The 26500-nt window shown below is 37.4% G+C and overlaps 1 protein-coding gene and 1 pseudogene across 3 annotated transcripts in view; both read right to left on the bottom strand.

Moving 5' to 3' along the window:
- Positions 1–1567: 1567 nt before the first annotated feature.
- The window catches only part of PUS7L (pseudouridine synthase 7 like), a 53244-nt gene continuing 28311 nt past the window's right edge, over positions 1568–26500 (bottom strand). For 2 of the 3 annotated variants that reach the window (XM_037846929.1, XM_037846928.1), the window contains exons 7-9: positions 18713–18993; positions 5516–5569; positions 1569–4500 (exon numbers count right to left, since the gene is read on the bottom strand). In XM_037846929.1, coding sequence (XP_037702857.1) covers positions 4177–4500; positions 5516–5569; positions 18713–18993 — 659 coding nt within the window. In that variant the 3' untranslated portion in view covers positions 1569–4176. Of the gene's footprint in view, positions 4501–5515; positions 5570–18712; positions 18994–26500 lie in introns of all 3 variants that reach the window. The other variant, XM_037846930.1, reaches the window with a different exon arrangement.
- On the bottom strand, positions 6100–7519 carry LOC119542304 (annotated as a pseudogene).

The raw sequence follows: 26500 nt of genomic DNA, 5'->3' as shown, positions 1-26500 counted from the left end.
TCTGAATAGTTCAAAGCATATTTTAAAAGGAGATCTCAAATTGCTTAGAAATGCTAAGTATCATTTAAGGATTCAGAATGGGGTGCTGAGAGGTCGAGTAACATATTCATGGTCATATATGAGTGAACCATAAGTGACAGTGACATGGAAAGACACTACCGATTTTCTTTTTGACCAACTAGTCTGCATATTCTTCTTGCAGGTGGCATTTCAAATCAAATTACATCTTAAAAGATATAACATTGTGGCCTATCAAAAATATGTAAAGCAGAAAGGCTTAGAAAAAGCAGATTTAAACAGTACCGTAAGACATCGAGCTACCTGGAAGACAGAATTTCTTTCTGAAATTTTAAGGTAAAAATCCATAGCACAGGCACTAAGATTCAAACTACTTACATTAACTGCTATTGGTGGTATTAAACATATATTTAACATATTTATATATAAACTTATACTGATGCTTTTAAAATGCACAATGCGTAAGTTTCTTTCTCTTAAAATCCTATATTCCTCACTCCACATATCTTTCCCCAACCTCTTTCCTACCCTTACATTAATGCAAGAAACCTTTGCATTAAGTTACACAGGACTTCATTTTCTTTTTGATGTCTTAATGGTAGTCCCCGCGTAGACAATATTGAACACTGATCTAGTCTAGATAGTTCTAAAAGATCTTAATTTGAACAAACTGCTGAATCTCCAGATTTAAAAATTGCTATTTCTACCTTCTAAAAAAAACAAAATCTAAAGGTGTGCCGAATTATATTCTTTTATGTTAAGAAAGAGTTACATCAGATCTCAAAGAAAAATCCTTAACCCTTCAATTGTAAAACTTTTACCAGAGGGCATGAAAATGTAATATTAACTATAATAACACTAGGTGACATGTCTTGAAGATTTACTAGGTGCCATACACTGTTCTGAGTGTTTCATAAATTTTTCTAAAAGTCAGTGGAATTTTAAGATAAGGCATGTGATCACCAGTACTTCTGTTCATAATATCTTGAATGTGTATATTTTTCATTATTTTATTTGATATAATACTGTTCAATTACTAACATTACTTCAAACCTGAGAATACCACCTTCAAACCTGAGAATTTCTGAGCCTGAAGCCTGGGCATTTTCTGTTAAAAAAGGTAAACCAGCAAGTGTTACTGATACATATAATAATTGATCACATAGCTTTCTCTTAACAAATGATTGATAAGAAGATTAAAGAGAATTGAAAAGGAACTTTCTAACTATGCTTTTTCAATGGTATTTAACATTTTGCTATGTACAGTCTAAAATAACCTTCTATGATCTTTATTGATTTTGCATATACAAATCCCAAAATATTTTGGGAAATACCCCAAAATGATTTCCTGAAGGATTTCTTTTATTCTATTTGGTCTCAGAATCTGAAATGAATCTTGTTTCTCTTAAGACATGCCCCAGTATGCCCATTAATCAATGGCAATAATATCAGGTTGATAGAAATGGTAGTAATTAACTGAAAAACTTGTTCTTAGAAGGCAAAAATTAGGTACATGAAAATAGTACCATCTAGGGAGAATAACCAAGTTCAACCACAAACTATACATTTGACCTTGGATAGGACAGTAAATTTTTCTGGTATTTTTCTCATCTGCAAAAAAGGGGAAAATACTACCTACCTACAAGGTGTGTGTGTGTATTAAAATGAGAGAAGTGGAAGTGACAATAAGTGGTAGCTGGATCAAGAATTACACATGACTTTCAGTTTATTACAAATCACAAAAAACTCCAGGTGTTTTTATCTTAATAAAAATGCTTATTAATTAATTAATAGTGCCTGATCCTGAGGCACTATTGCTCAGTTTCAAATGCAAACTTGACTATTAACACTATTCTAAAGATCACACTTCTGAACCCTTGACATGCCCCAGAAAAACTGCAAAAAACTGCAGTGACTGGCCCTCAGCTGGTACAAAGCATATTCAAGTCCATAAACTTAAAAAAAAAATTATTGGTAAATAAAATAATTTTCCACATGAACAATATCTGAATATATTATATTGTGACTTGAAAGACTTCAACGATCCTTTCTTTATACATGGTCAAAGTATTTACTAAACATATAAATGTGTATGTATGAATGATATCTGGAACTATGGTGCCATCTGCAGGCAATGAAAAATATCAATGATAACACATTTTAATGTTTCCATATTTTCTAACTGCTACTCAACATTAACAAGAAAGCCAGTTTTTAGTACTTCATGTAACATTTCCTAATTACATTTACAGGATATGATTTATCATAAAAAAGTTAAAACTTTTTCTAAAAATTTTTATTATTTCATACAGTATCTAATTATCAATAAACATTAAATCTATGAAAATAATTTTTAAAAATCGGTAATACCACAAGCTCTGATTTTTGTGTCTTGAGATTTATTTATTGTTAAAATGTATAATGACAGGAAAGAAACTTTTTAATATTTAAAAAAATCTTAATTCTCTATCACCTTAACAAATGACATTTTTCATTTTTTTCTGTTCCCTTCCAAACTTGCTATCTGCAAACACTATTTACAAAAACTGTCAGGCACTTTTCTAATGCTTTACATACATTAACTCATCAAATCCTCATGATAATTCTGTGATTTAGGTAATATTAAGATCCCCATTTTATGGATGTTTAATCTGAGACACACAAAACTTAAATAAGTTATCTAAGACCACAGAGTTGTAAGTGGCAGAGCCAGGATTCAAACTGAGGGAGTTTATATTTAATATCTATGCTTTTAAACATTATGCTGAGTTGCCTCTCATTTGAAAAAGCTGCACTCACTGTATATATTGCAGTCATAATATATACATTTTCTGCTTTTGGAGTTGGGGGCAATATTTTCTTACATAACTAATAAAATCTTCATCACCATTTTTAATAACTACATGCTTTGCTATCAAGTTGATAAATCACAATTTACTTACTTCAGTTATCTAATACTGGACTTTGAAATTATTTATAATTTCTTGAACTATATATTTTAAAATGCTACAGTAAGTAAAATTTGCATATCATATCACTTTTTCCTTCTTTTAAATTTTATTTCTTTATGCTAATTGTCCCTAGAAGGATTTGAGTGACTTAAATATATAAAAATCCCAGGTTACTGATATGCAATACTCTACATTGCTTTTGTTTCATCATTAAATAATGCTACCAGCAGTGAAAGAATACTCAGATTTTCCCAATTAATAACATTTCCCCCCAAATTCAACCAATATAAAACAGTTAAGGGTGCTTTATAATGTGGGATAGTTAAGCCAAATCAAATTCAAATTTTCAAATAGGAAGAATGTTTTCTTCCTCTAGCAACATTAAAGGTTAAAAATCCTATTATTTGTTGCTATAAGGTTGGTATTTTCTTGATTCTACAAATGAGCCTCAGAAAGAAATCAGTAATATACCAGTCACAAGTAAGTATCAGAGCTAAGAGTCTGATCCTAGATCTGTCTGACTCTAAAATCTGTCTTTTAGACAATAGAGAAAAATAAAGGTCAAGATGGCCAGCCAATGTATTTCAAGATACAGAAATTAAATGAAAAATTTGATTTCAATCTTCATTGAAGATTATTTGTCTCTTAAGGGAGCTACCCCTGGGGTAGCTATCATTAATAGGAGGAGGTATTTCCCTTGTATATTGTTCTGACTGAAAATATGAAAATAGCAAAGAATGACAATATCAATAGCAAGATACTTCACACCTCTCTTACTCTCCAATCAATCAAACATTTTCACTGCAACCTAATTTCACCTATATTCTAAGCAAGAAGTCAGAGGACATAAATATTACTTCATAATTCTTTTTTGTAAATGTTATCTTGGATATTATAAGTTTCTAATAGTTGAAAAAGACTGTAACTTTTATAATACAGAGTTAAAAGCCACTGGAGCATGATATAATAGAATATAGACTTTGAAGTTAGACCAGTCTGAGTTTAAATTCAGACCCTGCGACTTACTAGCTGTATGTCCTCTGGAACATTACAGCATCAAATTCCTCCTTCTTCAGGATGCTGTGAGAATTAAAGGAGATAACAATTTCAAGGTTCCTAGTACATGGAACTAGTAATAGCTCAAGAAATTTTAGCTCCCTTTCCTTCAAAGAGTGACATATATACAATTATATAAAGGGTATCAGTTTCAAACATCGTGCTTCATTATTTCCCTCAGACAAACTGTAGCATAACATGAAGTATCAAGATCAAAAGAGATCAAAAGAGATAAAGTTTCACCAATATGGGAACCTTCTGTTTTGACATCAATATCACGTTCTTCCATTAGTTGGTATGAGAAATTATGGGGATATTTCAAAATCTGTCTATAGCATCCTGGAACATTCAGTTTCAGAGTGGGTACTTTAAACCTACATGTCTGTAGTCCATCTCTGCTAAGTATTTCACGGTACCAGTGTCCTACTTTGTTCTTTGGGTACTGAATATTGTACCCAAGTACTGGAAGAACCACCTATGAAAGAGAGGGAAAAATAAAAACATACATAAAACAGCCTTCAGAAAGATACATGATCATATTCTACATTTACTTTTATGACTGGAACCTAGAAAACAGTGTCAGGATCTAAACATTACAATCAACTTAAAACATGCTATTGAATACACTATGTGGGATATTTTTAATGCTGCCAGGCAATGAAAAGGTGTGAACTAAATTGAGAAGAATTTTTACAATAACCAAGGGTACATAATAAAATCAGATATTAGTAGTCAAATTGCTGTTAATATATAAGAGATGGAACAAGTAGTTTAGGTACACTTAATTAGCCAACAAAGATGTAATCCCCATGTAATGATTCCATACTAAAAGCATTTTTTTTCTTTGTAACACAAAAACTGAAAACATTCTTTGTGCAAATCATAACTTGATGCTCAATTACATAACTGGTATTTTGGTTGACAATTTTAAATTCTTACTTGAAAACAAGCAAGCAAACAAGTAGCAGCAATTATATGTATTTTCTCATCTGCTTATGAATAAATACTGCAGTTTGTGGGGTTTTCCTCCTTTGCTGCTAATTTCTAGACTTTCTCTTGGCCAGTACCAAAAAAGTAGTCAGAAAAAGGAACAAGGTAAAATCTCAAATATACTCGACATGGGTGTTAAGTGAAAGAAGTGTGATACAAAAGGCTTCATACTGTTTGATTCCGTTTATATGGCATTCTTTCAAAGGCAAGAGTAAAGGGACATAAAATAGATCAGTGCTTGCCAGGAGCTGGGGATGGCAGTTGACTACAGAGGACAACTACAAAGGGGAAATATGTGGGAGAGATGGAATTGTGGGGGTGGGTGGGTGGGTGGGAGATGGAAGTTTGCAGAAGAAAGGAAATTGTCCTATTAATTAATTTTAAAATATGGTTAAAAAGAGGGGTGGTGGTGTTAGTGGAGGAACTGGTCAACATTTTGTCTTTTGGGGGCAAATGTCTATATTTAGATATAAGAGGTTCTAATTTTTAAGCAAATTTACCTGATGTATTACATATGCATTAGTTGATTCCTCTTCTTCAGTTACTAGGTGAACCTATTTTTAAAAATGAAGAAAACATGGGTGATTCCAAAATGTTCCAAATTCCTTCAATTGTCTCTGTGTTACATATAATTCAACTCCTCTACTGAATATACATAAATGCAAATAAGATCTTCTCACAATTTGCTTCTGGAGGAGGGGTCTGGATGAAAAGTAGAATGATTCTTCCTGCTTTGCTGATGACTGATGTTAGAATGCAGAGAAAATGGGGGCAACTTACATCTCTGAAGCAATACTTTCACCTCAGCCACCAACAATCTTTTTCTAAATTACAAAGTTGTTCTTTATTATTATGAGTGTGCTGGTTTGAATCGATTATGTACCCCAGAAAAGCTTATGGTTCTTTTAATCCAATCTTGCGAGAGCAGACCTATTGTGGGTGGACCTTTTGATTAGGTTGTTTCCATGGAGATGTGTCCCCCTCCCCCATTCAAAGGTGAGTCTTTTTCTTTTTTTTTTTTTTAACTCCAAAAACATTATTTCATTTAAAAAAAGTATTTAGAACACATAAAACAAGGCAACATTTACTCTTTTTTCTCCTCTTCTGGTATGGGATCTTTTCGTGGCTCCTCCACTGCTGCACTGTTGATCTCTGAGCCAGTGTTGCTATCAGTGGTTCCTTCCTCTGCCATACTGTTGATCCCCTCCTGCCCACTCTCCTTGTCCTCAGTAGACGTGCCTTCTTCACCATTCTGTTGGCCTTCTGTTGTTTCTTCAAGATGCGCCTCCTCTATCTCCACTGGAATGCTCTCATCTTCCTTCTTTTCTTCAGTTTTATTAGATGCTTGCTCTTCCTCGGGAACAATACTGCTCTGGCTGTGCTCAGCTTGTTCTGCTGCCTCTTTCTCCCTTTCCTCCTGCCTTTTGCGGGCCTGTTCCTCAGCCTGTACAATTTCAGCTGCAATTTTCCCCATATCCACTTCTACCTTCAAACCACACAACCTTTTAAGTTCATTGTTAAATGAATCTGCTTTCCAGGAATTTCCTCTTCTTTTCCTGGTGTCGTTCCTCTATTTCAAGTTTTCAAGTTTTCGATGATGAACCATTAAGGACTGGATCTGTCATTTGAGGACCTGCATTCTAGCTGTTGTGACAATGGACCAAACATCTGGCACCACATTCTCACTAAGGATTTCACTGATGAGGCGGGGGTTTCTCTGGAAACGGGCAGTGGCTGTACGCTTTATTGAAAAGCCACCAACATGGTTCTTTCTCCATGCGAGCCTATCTCTGTCGACTTTCTTCCTCTAAAGCAGCTTCTGCACAACTTTCTGCAAGGTATGCAAGGGAATTATGATAGGCCTTCATAGATTCCTTGTACTCTATATTTTCTGCTTCATATTCATTTAAATATTCTTGTTTTTCTTCATCAGTGAGATTTTACCAAATGCCACCAATAATCTTGCCAATTTCCCACAAATTTAGGTCAGAGTTGGAAGCCTGTACTTGGTCCCAGAACTTTCTGCTGTTTTTCATGCAGGGCATCAGCGGCTTATCTGGTTTTGGAATCGTTAATACCACAGGATACCGTGACCCAGCCGTTGGTGCTCAGGTTCCCTCCCAACCTATAGTTGTAGGCAGGATGACTGTATGGATTGTATCCCACGAATCCTGGTGTGCTGGCCATTTGTGTTGCAGGAGCTGGGGTGGGAGGTGATGCATAAGATGGTCTTTTTGACATTTTGGAAGATTAAGTTCTCAGTTCCTTAAGAATGAATACGAGACACCACGGGCAGAAAGAGTGCCTGCAGCTTCAACTATGCTCCCCTTTGTCCTACACGCGTCCCACTCCTCGTGTCTGGACACAAAGTGGGTCTTAGTCACCTTGCAGAGTACTCTATGAGAGGATAAAAGGCAGAGACATTTTGGAGAAGCTAAGAAATGCTTAGAGAGAAAATACCCAGAGACATTTTGCAGAGAGAAAGCCATTTTGAAACCAGAAGCCAGGAGAGAAGGACCAGCAGAGTTTGCCATGTGCCTTCCCATGTGACACAGGAACCCCAGATGACATTGGCCTTGCCTCAGAGAAGGTTATCTACCTTTTGATGCCTTACTTTGGACATTTTTGTGGACTTAGAATCATAAATTTGCAACCTAATAAATCCCCATTGAAAAAGCCATCCCATTTTTGGCATATTGCATTCTGGCAGCTTTAGCAAACCGAAACAATGAGTTAAGAATCTGCTTCTGTGAAACCACATCTCCCACCTCTGCCCTCAACCAATATCATAATACTCTATGCGTAAATAGTGTTTCTCAAGATATTCCACAGAATACTGATCGGCGTCATGTAAGAGAAAAAGAGATGCATGACAGACTAAGTTTGAGAAATACTGCTCTTGGATATCACAGAATGATTCTGATTTCTCTTCCACATAAAGCTCAACTATAAAGGAAACTATCATCTTTCCACCAGGACTAACATATAATGCTTTCATATTCCTAAAGCATCCATTATATAATATGTGCTGATATTCTCTGCCTGCTTGCTTTCCCCTCAATTCTCCCTTCTCTTATTATTATTTTTTATTGTTTTTCATTTTGTGTTTGTTAATTAGTTGACAACTTATGTTTTAACTGTTGCATTAAGAATTGGATGTAAAACTCCAAATGTGGTCTGACCAGGACAAAATACTTGGGACTATAATCTCTCATGCATCATCACTTCCAGCTTTTTTATCTTATATAAATTCATAAGCATAATAGTATACAGTAATGTAAGTAATTTATGAAAATACTGAACAAAACATGGTGAAGTATAGAACACCAGAATTTGTCTGTAGAGAACTCCCTCAAGGCTGATATCAATCAATGAACAAACATGCTTTGGCTCCATGGATGCTCCTCAACTATAAATTCACCTAACTTTTTAACTGTCTAACTCACATTTCTCTGTCATGCCCCCCCCCAAAAAAAAATTATACGATTCTACCAAGTGACTAGAATTAAGATACACCTATCAGTGTAGTAATCCTATCAAAAGAGGAAATATTAGTTTCCTCATTTATTTTATTTGTAGATGCATATTTCATGCCCCATATATCATTTCTTAAACATGTTCCTTTCTATATTTTAAGTTTTGAGTCTCTAAGTCTTGCCTTTTCTTTTCATAGTGTTAACTAAGAGAATACAAATGATTGGTCTTGAAATATATAGATACTTTTTACTGCTAGTAGAAGGAAACTCTGCAAGATAGGAAGGAGAAAATGTTCTCTCTTTGCTTTGTTATTTTGAACAAAGAAGTCTTATAAAAGACAAATGCATTTCAGAGACTGTTGTTACAGCTTATGAAAGTAACCTTTAGCCTCTAAAAATCTGAATCAGAAATGGCTGACTTACTAAATAATGTGTTGCCCAGGAAATAATATTTATATTGACAGGTCTTTTCTCAAGGTATAGAACCCTAAGATTTTTCATTATTTATCAAAAGAGGAATCCTGACATAGCTCTGCTTCCAATCACATAAGGTAAAATAAAAATCTATGACGCTGCTGAAGTTTTCAGTCTGTGTTTCAATTAAATTACCATTTTTAGTATTTTATGCTACCTACTAGTGATCACTTTCTTATCTAAAAATTCATAAACATGTAATGAAATGGTAAAGCAGATCTCTATTGTTTTGGCTTGCTCAGCCTTTGCTCCCTATTTCCTAGTAGTACCACTCTCATCTCCCATGGGAACTTTCCCTGCTGGTTCTCAGATGTGGTTTGGGTGAGATGGTTCCAGAAAGGTGCCTTTTCACCAATCACCCACTCCAGTCCACAATTATAGTTTGGGTCTGACCATATGACCCAAACCAGGCCATTCAAAGACACCGACACTGAAATCCTCGGCTTTTGTTGAAACTGTTGGGAAAGAAAAAGCTCTCTTTCCTCCAGGAATTGTGAAAAGTAAGTCTAGAGCTGTTAATAGCCATCTTGCCACCAAAGGAAAAAGCCAGCCTGAGAATGAACCTAACAAAGAGGAAAGCAGAGGTTTAAGGTGAAGAAAAGTAGCTCCTGGATACAGCTATGCCTGAATCAATCTGGACTTTCAGTTATGTGGTATAATAAAATCCTGTTTGTTTTTCCTTAGTTAGTTTGAGGTGGGCTTCTATTACTTGAAACCAAAAGAAATTTAACATTCATACACCTAGAACTCTATTAATTTATACATTTTTAAAAAACTGGGACATGTTCCTTCACTAGATGCTGATACCTTTCCTATGCCCTATGATATCTCTAGCAGAGGAGAAAAGAGGGTCTCTAAAATCCTTTTCTGCTGTAAAAGCAAGTATTTCATGATGTTACGTATGAAAGCACTACTCAAACACTTTCACTTTCCAATTTTTAAAACTTATTTGTGAGACTGACTTAAGATAATGTTGGAGAGTAATAATTTGTTCTTTTTGCATTAAAATATTATAAAATGGACAGTTGAGACCCTGTTCAATCAAGACAGCAAAGAGATGACAGAGCTTTGAACAACCAATAACCAGCATAAACATCTTTCTCAAAGCTCTAGAAACAGTCAAAGGACTGTAGCAACAGGACAAGCACCAAATCAAGAAAAAGGCTATTTAGAAGCAGAATGATCTCTTCTTCCCCACTGCTTACCAGCTTGGCCAGCCCTCACAACCTGTACAGATCCCTGGTCCCCGTTTTGGAGGGAGCAGAATAACCCATGTGCACATATTGGGAGCACATATGTCTGGTGCAATGTACATCCCTTGTATAGTGTCCTGAGAGACCCGACATCCCAGAACTTGCTCTGTATATATAGACAGTTCACAGAGCTCTCCTGTGGGAGAGCAGTCAAGTCGTGCTGCCCGGAGCAAGGGATTGCTGCTGAAGGAGGTAAGGTGCAGTGTGAGGGACTGTGAGGAAACTGTTTTCTAGGTAAGAGAGGACATTTGGAACCTCCTAATGTAAACAGGGGAATTCCTAGGACCACATGCACATGCCCAACACAAGATGCATGCACAGAAAGGCTCAGGATGGCCCCTACACTTTGGCCTTGAGCTATACTCTAAACGCATTTATAGAAAAGCTCTGAAGGTGAACACTGCACAAGTTGAGTCAGCAAAACTGGGAAAGGAGTTTTCTTTTCCTTTTTTATAATTTTTGTTGTTACTGTTATTGTTAGCTCCTAGCATTCATGGAAAGCTCTGTCATTACACTAGCTGGAAATAAGCTTAAAGAACAGATGCCTCAGAGTCTAAACTCCAGCACGAACACATTAAAATACCAAAATGTCCAGGTTTCAACAAAGACTACAAAACACAAAGAAACAAGAAGTGATGGCCCAGGCAAAGGAGAAAATTAAAGCCTTAGAAATCATCAATGAGGAGGACTAGACCTGGGAAATACCATTTAAAGACTTTTTAAAAGGTAGTCCTAAATATTCTCAAAATGCTAAAGAAAAACATGAACAAAGAACAAACGGAAATCAGGAAAATGATAAATGAACCCAAAGAGAATATCAATAGAGAGATGGAAATTGGAAAAGGAACCAAACAGAGCTGAAGACCACAGTAACAGAAATTAAAAATTCCCTAGAGAGGTTCAAGAGCAGTTGGAGCTGGCAGAAGAAAGAATCAGAGAACTTGGAGATAAAACAATTGATATAATCCAGTTGGATGGGCACAAAGAACAAAGAATGAAGAAAAGTGAACAGAACCTGAGGAACCTGGGGGACACCATCAAGCTTATCATTATACACATTTTAGGAATCTCAGGAGGAGAAAAAGAGAAAGGAGCAGAAAGAATAGTCAAAGAAACAGAGGCTGTAAACTTCCCAAATTTAATGAACGACATGAATACACACATCAAAGATATTCACGAATTCCTAACAGGTTAAAACCAAATAGACCCACGCCACGTATTATACTCAAACTGTTGAATGTCAAAGATAAAGAGATAATTCTGCAAGTTGCAAGAGAGAAGCAACATGTTCCAGTTTGCTAATGCTACCATTATTTAAAATACCAGAAATGGATTGGCTTTTATAAAGGGGGTTTATTTGGCTACAAAGTTACAGTCTTAAGGCCAGAAAGTGTCCAAGGTAAGGCATCATCAATATGGTACCTTCACTGAAGGATAGCCAATGGTGTCCAAAAACCTGTTACCTGGGAAGGCACATGACTGGCATCTGCTGATTCTGGATTGTGTTCCAGTTTCTCTCTCAGCTCCTGTGCATTCTTCAAAATGTTGTTCTTGGGGGGTTTTGTCCTCTCTTAGCTTTTCCAGAGCAAAAGTCTGCTTTCAATGGCCATCTTCAAAATGTCTTTCTAAGTTGCAGCTCTAAAATGTCACTCAGAGCTGCTCTGAGGTCCTTCTGTTTCTCAGCTCTTTTATAAGGCTCCAGTGATTTAATTAAGACCCACCCTGAATGGGTGGGGCAACACCTCCATGGAAATTATCCAATCAAAGGTCTTGCCCATAGCTGATTGAGTCACATCTCCATGGAAACACTCAATCAATAGGTTCCAACCTAATCAACACTAAGATGTCCACCCCCACAAGACTGCATTAAAAAACATGGTGTTGATAGACTCGGGCAAGATGGCGGCATAGAGAGGAGTGGAAGCTAAGTAGTCCCCCTGGAACAACTACAAAAAACCAGAAACAACTACTAAATAATCCAGAATAACTGCGGGGGGACAAACGAGACCATCCACTCATCATACACCAACCTGAATTGGGAGGAATGCCTGAGAACACAGCATAAAATCTGTAAGTAAAACCTGTGGAACCAAGTCGTGAAACCCCCTCCCGCACAGCCCGAGCTGCAAAGCCTCGTAGTGCTGGAGAGAAGCTCTCTCCCAGCAAGCAAATACAGCTCAGCTGAGCTCCAACTGGGGTTGTAAGTAGCGAGTGTGAACTGCTCACTACAGGTATGCATCCCCAGAAAACAGACAGAGGCTTTGGGTGACGACTGACCTGGGAGAGCTGGAGGGTCACCTTGGACTGGGTCTGAAGGGGACTATCTGTTTCTTTTTTGGCTCAGTGGAGAAAGCCCCAGTCATTTTCAGTTTCCAGGGCTGTGACTCTGGGAAGGGTGGAGACAGCACAAGCAGAGAGCGAGACCATTGAAATGCTAATGACTTCCACCTGAGGGGTCTGTCTTCTCTAGGAGGAAAGGGGTGGGGCCCTTTCCATTCAGAACCAGACCCCAGAGCCTGGGGGAACACGGCCACACCTCCTCACACCAGTCAAGAATTATAGGCTGACAGGCATCACCTGCTGGGCAGAAAAGCACAGTGACCCGAGGCATCAAAGGGTGGAGCAATTTTCTAAGACACACCCACAGGGAAACCAGATACTGAATATTTCTTCCCTCTGGGACCTGAGCCTGTTCTGCTCTGGGAAAACCTGATTTGGATAACCAAGGAAACCATGCCTAGACAACAGAAAATTACAACCTACAATAAGAAAAACAAAGTTATGGCCCAGTCAAAGGAACAAACGTACACTTCAACTGAGATACAGGAATTTAAACAACTAATGCTAAATCAATTCAAAAAGTTTAGAGAAGATATTGCAAAAGAGATAGAGGCTGTAAAGGAAACACTGGGCATGTATACGGCAGAAATCAAAAGTTCAAAAAAACAACTAGTAGAATCTATGGAAATGAAAGGCACAACACAAGAGATGAAAGACACAATGGAAACATACAACAGCAGATCTCAAGAGGCAGAAGAAAACACTCAGGAACTGGAGAACAAAACACCTGAAAGCCTACAAGCAAAGGAGCAGATGAAGAAAAGAATGAAAAAATATGAGCAACGTCTCCGGGAACTCAAGGATGAAACAAAGTACAATAATGTATGTATCATTGGTGTCCCAGAAGGAGAAGAGAAGGGAAAGGGGGCAGAAGCAATAATAGAGGAAATAATTAATGAAAATTTCCCATCTCTTATGAAAGACATAAAATTACAGATCCAAGAAGCGCAGCGTACTCCAAACAGAAGAGATATGAATAGGCCTATGCCAAGACACTTAATAATCAGATTATCAAATGTCAAAGACAAAGAGAGAATCCTGAAAGCAGCAAGAGAAAAGCAATCCATTACATACAAAGGAAGCTTCATAAGACTATGTGCGGATCTCTCAGCAGAAACCATGGAGGCAAAAAGGAAGTGGTGTGATATATTTAAGATACTGAAAGAGAAAAACTGCGAACCAAGAATCCTGTATCCAGCAAAGCTGTCCTTCAAATATGAGGGAGAGCTTGAAATATTTTCTGACAAACAGACAATGAGAGACTTTGTGAACAAGACACCTGCCCTACAGGAAATACTAAAGGGAGCACTACAGGGTGATAGAAGACAGGAGTGCGTGGTTTGGAACACAATTTTGGGAGATGGTAGCACAACAATATAAGTACACTGAACAAAGGTAACTATGAATACAGTTGAAAGAGGAAGGTGGGGAGCATGTGAGACACCACAAGAAAGGAGGAAAGATAATGACTGGGACTGTGTAACTTGGTGAAATCTAGAGTATTCAACAATTGTGATAAAATGTACAAATATGTTCTTTTACGAGGGAGAAAGCAAATGTCAACCTTGCAAGGTGTTAAAAATGGGGAGGCATTGGGGGAGGGATGCAATCAGCATAAACTAGAGACTGTAACTAATCATTGTATTATGCTTCCTTTAATGTAACAAAGGTGATATACCAAGGTGAATGCAGATAAGAGGGGGGGATAGGGGAGGCATGTTAGACACTTGACATTGGTGGTATTGTCTGATTCTTTATTCTACTTTGATTTAAGGTTATTTTTCCTTTTGCTGCTTCCTAGCTGTCATTTTTTTTTTCCTCTTTCTTTTGCCTCTCTACCTTCTTTGACTCTCCCTCCTGCCTTGTGGAAGAAATGTAGATGCTCTTATATAGATAGTGGTGAAGGTGGTGAACACAAAAACGTATGACCATGCAGAAAACCATCGATTATTTACTTGGGATGGAATGTATGGTGAGTGAACAAAACCATAAAAAAAAAAATGGGTTGATGACAAAACCTCGAGGGCAATATACTGAGTGAAATAAGCCAGACACATTAGGACAATTATTGCAGGGTCTCACTAATAGGAACTAATTATAATATGTAAACTCATAGACATGAAATATAAGGTACCAAGATATAGGACAAGGCTTAAGAATGGGGAGTGGTTGCTTAGTATGAGCAGAATGTTCAATTAGGATGAACTTAAATGTTTGGAAATGAACAGGTTTGTTGGTAGCAAGACATGAGAATAACTAACAGCGCCGAATGGTGTGTGAATGAGGTGGAAAGGGGAAGCTCAGAGTCATATATGTCACCAGAAGGAAAGTTGGAGGTCAAAAGATGGGAGTGTATAAAACTGAATCCTATGGTGGGCAATGTCCATGATCAACTGTACAAATACTAGAAATCACTTCCATGAACCAGAAAAAATGTATGATAATACAATTAGAAGTTAATAATAGAGGGGCATATAGGAAAGAACTATATACCTTTTACAAACTATATACTACAGTTAGTAGTATTTCAACATTTTTTCATAGACAGTAACAAATGTACTATACCAACACTACGAGTCAACAATTGAGGGGGGTTGGTTAGGGATAGGGGAGGATTAGAGTTTCCTTTTTTTCTTTTTTCATCTTTCACTTTATTTCTTGTCTGGAGTAATGAAAAGTTTCTAAAAATTGAACAAAAATTAAGTGTGATGGATGCACAGCTGTATGAGGGTACCCAGGGGCAAGTGATTGTACACTTTGGATCTTTGGATAATTGTATGGTATCTGAACAATCTCAATAAAAATGAAAAAAAAAAAATAAAAATAAAAAAATAAATAAAATAAAAAAAAAAGATGGGAATGTATAAAACAGTGAATCTTTTGGTGGACAATGTCTATGATTAACTACACAAATATTAGAAATCTCTCTCATGAACTAGAACAAATGTATGTCACTATAACTAGAGGTTAATAATAGAGAGGCATATAGGGAAAAAATGTATACCTATTGCAAACTATATACTACGGTTAGTAGTATTTTAACATTCTTTCATCAACAGTAACAAATGTACTATACCAAAACTATGAATCAATAATGGAGGGGAGGGCGTGGTTAGGGGTATGGGAGGATGTGAGTTTCCTTTTTTTGTCTTTCCTTCTTTTCTGGAGTAGTGAAAATGTTCTAAAAATTGAAAAAAAAAAACAATTGTGTGGATGGATGCACAGCTGTATGGTGGTGCCATGGGCAACTGGTTGTATACTTTAGATCTTTGAATGGTTGTATGGTATCTGAACAATCTCAATAAAAAAAGAAAATACATTTGGAAGATAAAAAAAAAAAAACAAAAAAAAACATGGTGTTTTGGGGGACATAATACATCCAAACTGGCACACGTGTCACATACAAGGGAGCCTCAATACGATTAAGTGCTGATTTCTCAGCAGAAACCACGGAGGCAAGAAGACAGTGGGATGACATATTTAAAGTGCTGAAAGCAAAAAATTGCCAACCAAGAACTCTATATCTGCAAAACTGTCTTTCAAAAATGAGGGAGGGATTAAGGCTTTCTCAGTTTTAAAAAAAGCTGTTGGACTTTGTCACCACTGGGCTGGACCTACAAGAGATGCAAAAGAGAGTTTTGCAGGTTGAAAGGAAAGGACAACAGACAATAGATAGAAGCTGCATGAAGAAATAATGATCTCTGGCACGGGTAATAACACGGGTAAACATAAACACCAGTACTATTGTATTTTTGGTTTGTAACTCTACTTTTTAATTCCTACAGGATCTAAACAGCAAATGCAGGTTTGAGCTCATAAGGTATAAACATGCAATTTATGACCAGAACTACAAAAAGGTGGGGAGTCAGTGGGGTATAGGAATATAGTTTGTGTATTATATATACCACTGAAGTTAAGTTGGGATCCAAGCAAATGAAAGAGTTACAGATTTAGGGTGTTAAATTTAAGCCCCATGGTAACTATAAAGAAAATATCAGAGAATATATACACTCATAGAGACAGAAATTAGAGAACAATTTGCTAGGGGTATGGTAGGGGGCAGAAGGAATGGGGAGTTAATGCGTAATGGGCATAGGGTTTCTGTTTGTGAAAATGTGAAAATTTTAGGAACGGAATGTGGTGAGGGTACCACAACATTGTGAATGTGATTTATCCCACTGAATGGCATGTTTAGGAATGGGTGAATTGGGAAAGTTTATGTTGTATATATGTTCCAGAATTTTTAAAAAGAGAGTGAGCAACTAAAGAGGCAATTACAATTAAGCGCAAAGTGATGCTGGATGGGAACTAAGAGTGGAGGAGAAAAGGCACAAAAGGACATTTTTAAAACATGAAAAACTTGAAATACAGAGTGTAAGCTTTATATCAATGTTAAATTTCTTGAACTTGACAACTGCACTTAAGATGGTTACATAAGTGAACATCCTTGTTCTTAGGCAATGTACACTGCAGTATTAAGTGTTCACGGAGCATGATGTATACAAGCTACATTCAAGTGTTCAGAAAATGGTTAGGTAGGTAGGTAGGTAGGAAGGAAGGAAGGAAGGAAGGAAAAGAAAGAAAAGCAAGAATGGAATGAAGGAAGGGAGGGAGGAAAATGACAAATGTGGCAAAATGTTAAAATTGGTGGATATGGGTATCTGGTGCGGGTAGGGGTATGTTGGAATTCTCTGTATGGGTTTGTATTATTGTTTCAACTGTCCTGTAAGTTTTAAAGTATTTCAAAAATGAAAGTCAAAAATATATATTATAAAATGAATATCCATGATTTAAAGAATTCAGTTTCATTTAGTCCAAACACACAAAGATAAAAATACTAGTTGGACAGGAAAGAAATGGATTAAACTCTTTTTTTGGAATATAATACCACAAATAAATCCCAAAGCATTCTTACATATACATTAAGCCAATAATGAAAACTCTCTCTTTTCATTTCTATAAAGATAATATCATACCTTCCCAGAGGACCCAGATGTTCACTCTTATGTTAGGTGGTTTCTTCAGTCTTATCATTAATGTATACTATATAATAACTATTTTTCTTACCTATTCCAAAAGTCTTCTTAAATATCTAGACCCAAGATGTCTGGGAAAATGGAAAAGGCCAGGTACTTTTCCTCAACTTTCTCCTATATAATCTAAGTCCTGTAAACTTTAGACATGCATCCAAGAAGAAAGAAAAGAAGCTATGGGCTCAATAAAACTTGATACACTTATATCAAAAACTACACAACAGTTCAAAGGAACAAGCTGGATTTATATATTATACTATGATAGATCTTGAAGACATTGTTGAGAGGGAAAAAGAAAGTTATGGAATTACTTTTATATAAAAGAACCACATGAAATATCCTTTCTGTGAATATTTACATACAAACAGCAAAAGGTCTAGATGGACACATGCCAAACAGCAAAGGTAGGTTCTCTGGAAGCAGGGGAGGGAATCATAATAGGTTAGTGGTAAGGATGTCAACCTTATCAATAATATTTTGATTTTTTGAAGGGAACTTTTTGGTGCATTATTTGTATAATTAAAAAAAAATGTTCTTTAAAGAAAGCTGTACTACCTTTGGGATATGTACTTCATACTACTGACAATTTTTATTTTTCCATTTGCTAACTTATGTTGAGCCCCAGCTGACAGTAAATAGGAGATGAGAAAATATAAGTGAAACACAAAGCATATCTTTAGTTTTAAATTGTTTCTAAAATAAGGTACAGAGTTTCTATCTGGTACAATGGAAAAGTTTTGGTAATGGATGGTGGTGATGGTAGCACAACATTGTGAATGTGTAATTAATAGCACTGAGTTATATTCTTAAATGTGGTTAAAAGGGGAAATTTTAGGTTGTATATATGTTATTAGAATAAAAAAAAAAATCAATGGAACTGCACAACACAGTGAACCCAAAGTTAAACCATGGATTATAGTTAATAATACAATTATAAAAATGTGCTTTCATCAATTGTAACAAATATACCACACCAATGCAGGGTTTTAATAACAGGGTGGTATATGGGAATTCTGTATCTTATGCATGTTTAATCTAATAGAGAAAAATAAGGACTCCTGGAAACTAATACTTTTGGTATGGTAACTACTTTTGGAAAACTTTGATGAAATGATACTTACTTTACTATTTGGTAAAAGCTCATCATCAATATCTTCATCCAAACAGACCAAATCACCCTCCACTACTCTTGATCCATAGGTTGCAAGTCTATAAGACACTGCCTCATTCCAAATTTTGCTGCTATATGCATGAACGTAGAATATGCGCATAGAATGGGGAAATGAGAACCACGCCCGGATGCAACCTTCCTCGGTCATGCCAAAGCGATGCAATGACTCCAACAATGCTTTTTCTCGAACTTTGAATTCAGGCATCATTGAAAGTGTGACTTTAGCATCCTCTGAAATAAAAAGAAAATATCACTTTTATTTAAAGGCAAGTTATAAAGACCTTTGTTATGCGCTCTAAATGAGAGACAAATGAACTGTGCTAACTCATAAGCCTGGACATAAAGACGATGCTAGGCACCAATTATCTGTTAAACCTTGCTACACCTGAGGAGTTTGTTCATTTGTTTTTAAATACCAGAGATCATTAAGCTTATGGCCTTCCTTTTACTTCCTCTGATTTAAAAAAAAAAAAAGTAAAAAAGTATATTAGCAATGGCTTCCCAAGTTCCTTACTCTACAATAGAGATAAGCTAAATTGCAGTTATTCAGATGACTTTCAAAAAAAAAAACACAAGGATTAAATAAACTGCTGAGATTGTAAGGACTAGAGACTTTTCAAGAGCTATTATGGACATTTACAGATGGAATTTTTTTGAAAACGAAAAGAGCTGTGATCTGGATCCTTCAACTATAGTATTAGGCCTCACTAATGGGATGCTTTTAAAAATGCAGATTACTGGATTCCACCACAAAGAGGTTTATTCAGGTAAGGTCTTGGAATTGGCATTTTGTGAATGTACCAGGTGTTTCTTATGCATGCAAGAGTTTAAGAATCATTGCCATGAGGAAATTATCTTTTTGCGACTCTACAATAGATAAAAACAAATAAGTCATTTTGAATTTTCTTTAGTGTTGTTTAGATTATTCATAACAATTAGAAAAAATATAATTCTCCTGTGAATAATTACATATGTGTAATATATACATTAAAAACAGATGCCTTATTCCTCTCAGTCCCAAGCCTAGCATTCCCATGTGGGAACCTGGGAGCCAATAGACTCTATCTATACACTGAGACCCTGCTGCGGGGCCCAGTACCTACCCCCCATCTCTGAGGTAGGCCACTGCAGGCGCCTGGACTTCGGGGAGTCTGGGAAGCCCTCTCCTCGGGAAGAGAGGGGACACAGAGAGAGCCAATCTGACAAATGGTTGGAAAGAGAGACAGTCTGGGTCCCACTGCCTCGATCCTTTATACACAGGGGCTCAGAGCACTCACTGCATACACTGACTCCAGAAAAAATAGAAGACAGCAACAAGTCAATTACAAATAAAGGGATTCAATCAGTCATCAAAAACCTCCCCCAAAAGAAAATCCCAAGACTAGATTGCCTTACAGGGGAATTGTGCCAATCATTCCAAGAAGAATTAATACCAATCCTGCTCAAACTCTTCCAAAAAACTGAAGAAAAGGTAACAACCTCACTCATTCTATGAAGCTAATATCACTCTAATACCAAAACCTGATAAAGATACTACAAGAAAGGAAAGCTAAAGGCCAATCTCCTAATGAATATAGATGCAAATATTCTCAACAAATATTTGCAAATCGAATCCAACGGCACATTAAAAGAACCACACATCATCATCATGTAGGATTTATCCCAGGTATGCAAGGGTAGTTCAACACAAGAAAATCAATTAATGTAACACACCACATTAACAAATCAAAAGGGAAAACCACATGATCATCTCAATTGACACAGAAAAGACATTTGATAAAATCCAGCATCCTTTCTTGATAAAATAGTTCAAAAAACAGGAATAGAAGGAAACTTCCTCAACAAGATAAATGGCATATATAAAAAACTCACAGCTAACATCGTACTCAATGGTGAGAGACTGAAAGCTTTCCCTCTAAGATTGGGAAGGATGCCCACTGTCACCAATGTTATTCAAAATTGTGCTAGACAGGATTGATTGTATAGATCCAGAAATAGATAGCATAAAACTGTGTGATGGTAACACAGTATTGTAAATACACTGAACAAAGATGTCAGTGAGTAAAAGCTGAAAGAGGTGGGATAGGGGCATGTATGACACCAGAGGTAGAGATAGATGATAAAGACTGGGATTGCATAACTTGGCAAAAACTGGAGTGGCCAATGACTGTTACTAAATGTACAAATATAAAAATGTTTTTACATGTGGGAGAACAAATGAATGTCAACTATGCTGCGTGTTGAAAAAGGGATGACACTGGGGAAAAAACATAATCAAAGCAAAATGGAGTCTATGATCATCAGTAACATTGTAATATGCTTCTATTAAAAGTAACAAAGGCAACATACCAAAGCTACATGTGTATGAAAGGGGGGATATAGGGAGGGATATGGGATTCTTGGTAGTGGTGGTGGTGTCTGATCTTACTATTATATTGTATTGTATGACATTTTATTTTTCTTTATATTATCTTTTTTATTATTTGCTAAAAAAAACCTTTTTTTTTTCATAGTAATCAATATGTTCAAGTGCTGACTGTGGTGATAAATGCACAACTATATGATAATACCGAGAACAACTGATTGTACACTGTGGATAATTGTATGGTATGTGATTATATCTCTATAAAATTTTAGGAAAAAATAGAAATAGGGATAAAAGTGCTGGAGAAAACATGGATAGAAGATGTACCAATTTACTGTTGATGAGAAGGCAGATTAGTGTAGCCTTTCTGGAGGTCAGTGTGGTGGTTCCACAAGAAGCTAAGTATGTGGGTGCCATAAGGTCCTGCAGCCTCACTATGGGGTAGGTACTTAGAAGATCTGAGAGCAGAGACATGAATGGACATTTGCGCACTGGTGTTTATGGAGGCAGTATTCATGATTTGAAGTGGGTGGAGGTGGCCTAAGGGTACATAGACGGAGGAACAGAATGGTGAACTGTGGTGTGCGCATACAATGGAATATTGACCAACTACTAGAAGGAGTGAAGCTGTCAGACACCCAATGAGGTGAATGGATCCTGTAGACAACATTTTGAGTGAAGTATTCCAGAAACAAAGGCAAACACTATAATGCCTCACCAATGTGGACCAATTGCAATGTATAAACTCAGAATTGAATCTTAGAGCACAGCCTATCAGGGGAACAATTATTGTAATGGTCCCTAGATTGTAAGCTCTTACAGCAGCGAAATCTATTCCTGAATTGTAATGGCTGCCTCCAAACTCTGAGATGCTGATCCCTTTGTGTATAACCTGATCAGTCTCTGGAACACTGGGTACCTGTGAGACACCTGAAACTCAGAGCTAGAGCTTGGCAGATATGAATGTCAGTATTAGCGCATACAGCAACTGCTAAAAGAACAGATGAAAAAGAACCCAGACTTCAATTAGAGATATGAATGAAGTAGATCTGGTTAAGACTAGGGTAAATCGGGCCAAAGGGTAAAGTTAAAAACTGACTGGTTTTTCTTTGTTTGTTTGTTTTAGTTTTTAATTTTTATTGAGATTGTTCACATACCAATAGCCAAAGATTCAAAGTGGACAATCAGTTGCCCCTGGTACCCTCATACAGCTGTGCATCCATCACCACACTTAATTTTTGTTCAATTTTTAGAACCTTTTCATTACTCCAGACAAGAAATAGAGAGAAAGAAGGAAAAAAAAGAAAGAAAAGGAAACTCGAATCCTCCCATATCCCTAACCAACCCCCCTCCATTGTTGACTCATAGTACTGGTATAGTACATTTGTTATTGCTTATGAATGAACGTTGAAATATGACTAACTGTAGAATATAGTTTGCAATAGGGATATATTTTTTCCCTATATGCCTCTCTATTATTAACTTCTAGTTACAGTGTCATACATTTGTTCTGGTTCATGAAAGAGATTTCTAATGTTTGTACAGTTAATCATGGACATTGCCCACCACAGGATTCAGTTTTACACATTCCTGTCTTTTGACCTCCAACTTTCCTTCTGGTGACATATGTGACTCTGAGCTTACCCTTTCCACCACCTTCACACACCTTTCAGCACTGTTAGTTATTCTTACATCTTGCTACCGACACCTCTGTTCATTTCCAAACATTTAAGTTCATCCTAGTTGAACATTCTGCTCGTACTGAGCAACTGCTCCCCATTCTTTAGCCTCATCCTATATCTTGGTACCTTATATTTCATGTCTATGAGTTTACATATTATAATTAGTTCTTAACAGTGAGACCCTGCAATATTTGTCCTTATGTGTCTGGCTTATTTCACTCAATATATTGCCCTCAAGGTTTCATCTTCAACCGATTTTTTTTTTAAGATGGTTTTGTTCACATGCCATACATTCCAACCTAAGTAAACAATTGATGGTTTCCTGTATAGTCATATATTTATGTGTTCATCACCCTCACCACTATCTATATAAGGGCATCTACATTTCTTCCACAAGGCAGGAGGAAGAGTCAAAGAAGGTAGAGAGGCAAAAGAAAAAGAAAAAAGAAAGAGGAAGAAAAAAAATGACAGCTAGGAAGCAGCAAAAGGAAAGATAACCTTAAATCAAAGTAGAATAAAGAGTCAGACAACACCACCAATATCAAGTGTCTCACACCCCTCTCCTATCCCCCCCTCTTATCTGCATTTACCTTGGTATATTGCCTTTGTTACATTAAAGGGAACATAATACAATGATTCTGTTATTTATAGTCTCTAGTTTATGTTGATTGCATCTCTCCCCCAATGCCTCCTCATTTTTAACATCTTGCAAGGTTGACATTCGCTTGTTCTCCCTTGTGAAAGAACATATTTGTACATTTTATCACAATTGTTGAACACTCTAGATTTCACTGAGTTACACAGTCCCAGTCTTTATCTTTCCTTCTTTTTTCTGGTGTCCCACATGCTCCGCACCTTCCTCTCTCAACTGTATTCATAGTTATCTTTGTTCAGTGTACATACCTTGCTGTGCTACCATCTCCCAAACCTCTCACTCCTGTCTTCTATCACTCTGTAGTGCTCCCTTTAGTATTTGCTGTAGGGTGGGTGTCTTGTCCACAAAGTCTCTCATTGTCTGTTTGTTGGAAAATATTTTGAGCTCTCCCTCATATTTGAAGGACAGTTTTGCTGGATATAGGATTCTTGGTTGGCGGTTTTTCTCTTTCAGTATCTTAAATACATCACACCACTTCCTTCTTGCCTCCATGGTTTCTGCTGAGAGATCTGCACATAGTCTTATTAAGCTTCCTTTGTATGTGATGGATCATTTTTCTCTTGCTGCTTTCAGGATTCTCTCTTTGTGTTTGATGTCTGATAATCTGATTATTAAGTGTCTTGGCGTAGGCCTATTCAGATCTATTCTGTTTGGAGAACGCTGCGCTTCTTGGATCTGTAATTTCATGTCTTTCATAAGAGATGGGAAATTTTCATCAATTATTTCCTCTATTATTGCTTCTGCCCCTTTCCCCTTCTCTTCTCCTTCTGGGACACCAATGATATGTACATTCTTGTATTTCATTTCTTCCTTAAGTTCCCGGAGATGTTGCTCATATTTTTTATTCTTTTCTTCATCTATTCCTTTGAGTGTAGGCTTTCAGGTGTTTTGTTCCCCAGTGTCTGAGTGTTTTCTTTTGCCTCTTGAGATCTGCTGTTGTATGTTTCCATTATGTCTTTTGTCTCTTGTGTTGTGCCTTTCATTTCCGTAGATTCTGCTGGTTGTTTCTTTGAGCTTTCGATTTCTGCCTTATGTATGCCCAATGTTTTCTTTATAGCCTTTATCTCTCTTGCCATATCTTCTCTAAACTTTTTGAATTGATTTAGCATTAGTTGTTTAAATTCCTGTATCTCAGTTGAAGTGTAAGTTTGTTCCTTTGACTGGGCCATAACTTCGTATTTCCTAGTGTAGGTTGTAGTTTTTTGTTGTCTAGGCATCTGACCTCCTAGGCCGCCCCAATCAGGTTTTCCCAGAGGAGGGCAGGCTCAGGTCACAGGAGGAGGAAATATTCAGTGTCCAGTTTCCTTGATGGTTTTTCTTAGACGATTGACACACCCTGTGTTTTTCTGCCCAGCAGGTGTGCCTGTCAACCTGTCATGGGTTGGTGTAAGGGAGTGTGGCCCACGGCTCTCCTCCCCCCAGGCTTTGGGGTCTGGTTCTGGTAAGGCAGGTAGTAGAGCTGGGCCCCTCCCTTTCCTCTTGGGAAGCTATGCCCCCTCCAGAGGGGTCATTTGCATATAAATAGATTCTTTGTTTCTCTGACCCAGAGTGCTGAGATTTTAAAATGGCTGAGGCTTTCTCTACTGCGAAGAGCTGCAAGCTGAAAATGGCTGAGGCTTTCTCCTCTGAGTTGCCCAGGTTGAGAGAGAGAGAAAGGGACAGAAAGCTCCCAGATTCACCAGTCGGCCAGAGATAGCACCTGATCCTCTGGGCTCCCCGCCCTGAGACAGATATGTCCCCTGACTCTCCCAAGTCAGTTGTCACCAAAAGCCTCTGCTGCTTATTGGGGATTTGCTGTCTGTATTGAGCAGTTAACATTAAAACCCCAGTTGGAGCTGGTCTGAGAGAGTGCTGCTCTCTAGCACCGTGAGGCTTCCGTGAGGGAGGGGCTCTCGGCTCTCAGCTTGGGTCCGCAGTTTTTACTTACTTATTTTACGCTGCGATCTCCAGCATTCCTCCCAATTCAGGTTGGTGTATGTTGAGTGGACAGTCATGTTTGTCTCCCCACAGTTATTCCAGGTTATTTACTAGTTTTTCAGTAGTTTATGAATTGTTCCAGGGGGACTAACTGGCTTCCACTCCTCTCTATGCCGCCATCTTAGCTCCTCTCAAAACTGACTGTGTTTTAAAACTTCAACTTCCATATGAGACCAAGGGAAGAGATGTTTATTTGGGGCAGGGTCTATATATTTTAAACAATATAACTTCTACAGTCAGTTTGTTCAAACACCATAATTACATGGAACTTTGAATAGGAAGTGAGATCTAATAGCGACAGATCCCAAAGTAATTTAGGCAGAGAATAAAAATATATATGCAGGACCCCCCTGAGGAGCTTGGGGAAAATGTGGAAGTGTTGGACTTCCTCACCTGGATTGTTGCTGATGTTGTCACAAACATTGAGGACTGATGACTTGCTATGCTGAGCCCTCTGTCTTGGGGCTTGCCCTTATGAAGCTTGTTACTGCAAAGGAGAGGCTAAACCTGCTTATAATTGTTCCTAAGAGTCTCCTCCTGAGTGCCTCTTTGTTGCTCAGATGTGGCCCTCTCTCTCTCTAACTAAGCCACCTTGGTGGGTGATCTCGCTGCCCTCCCCCCTACATGGGACCTGACTCCCAGGGGTGTAAATCTCCCTGGCAATGCAGGATATGACTCCTGGGTATAAATCTGGATCTGGAATTGTGGGAATGAGAACATCTTCTTGACCAAAAGGGGGATGCGAAATGAAACGAAATAAAGTTTCACTGGCTTAGAAATTTCAAATGGAGTTGAGAGGTCACTCTGGTGGACATTCTTAGGCACTACAGAGATAACCCTTTTGATGTTTTAATGTATTGGAATAGCTAGAAGTAAATACCTGAAACTATCAAACTACAACCCAGTAGCCTTGACTCTTGAAGATGACTGCATAACAATGTCACTTACAAGGGGTGACAGTGTGTCTGTGGAAACCTTGTGGATTGCACTCCCTTTATCCAGTGTAAGTAGAAAAATGGGGACAAAAACTAAATGAAAAATAGGATGGGATGGGGGAAT

This window comes from Choloepus didactylus, chromosome 8 (genome assembly GCF_015220235.1).
Source record: "Choloepus didactylus isolate mChoDid1 chromosome 8, mChoDid1.pri, whole genome shotgun sequence".
NCBI classification, from domain to species: Eukaryota; Metazoa; Chordata; class Mammalia; order Pilosa; family Megalonychidae; genus Choloepus; species Choloepus didactylus.
Note: the sequence above shows the minus strand (reverse complement) of the source record. Positions and strands in the feature narration are given on the sequence as shown.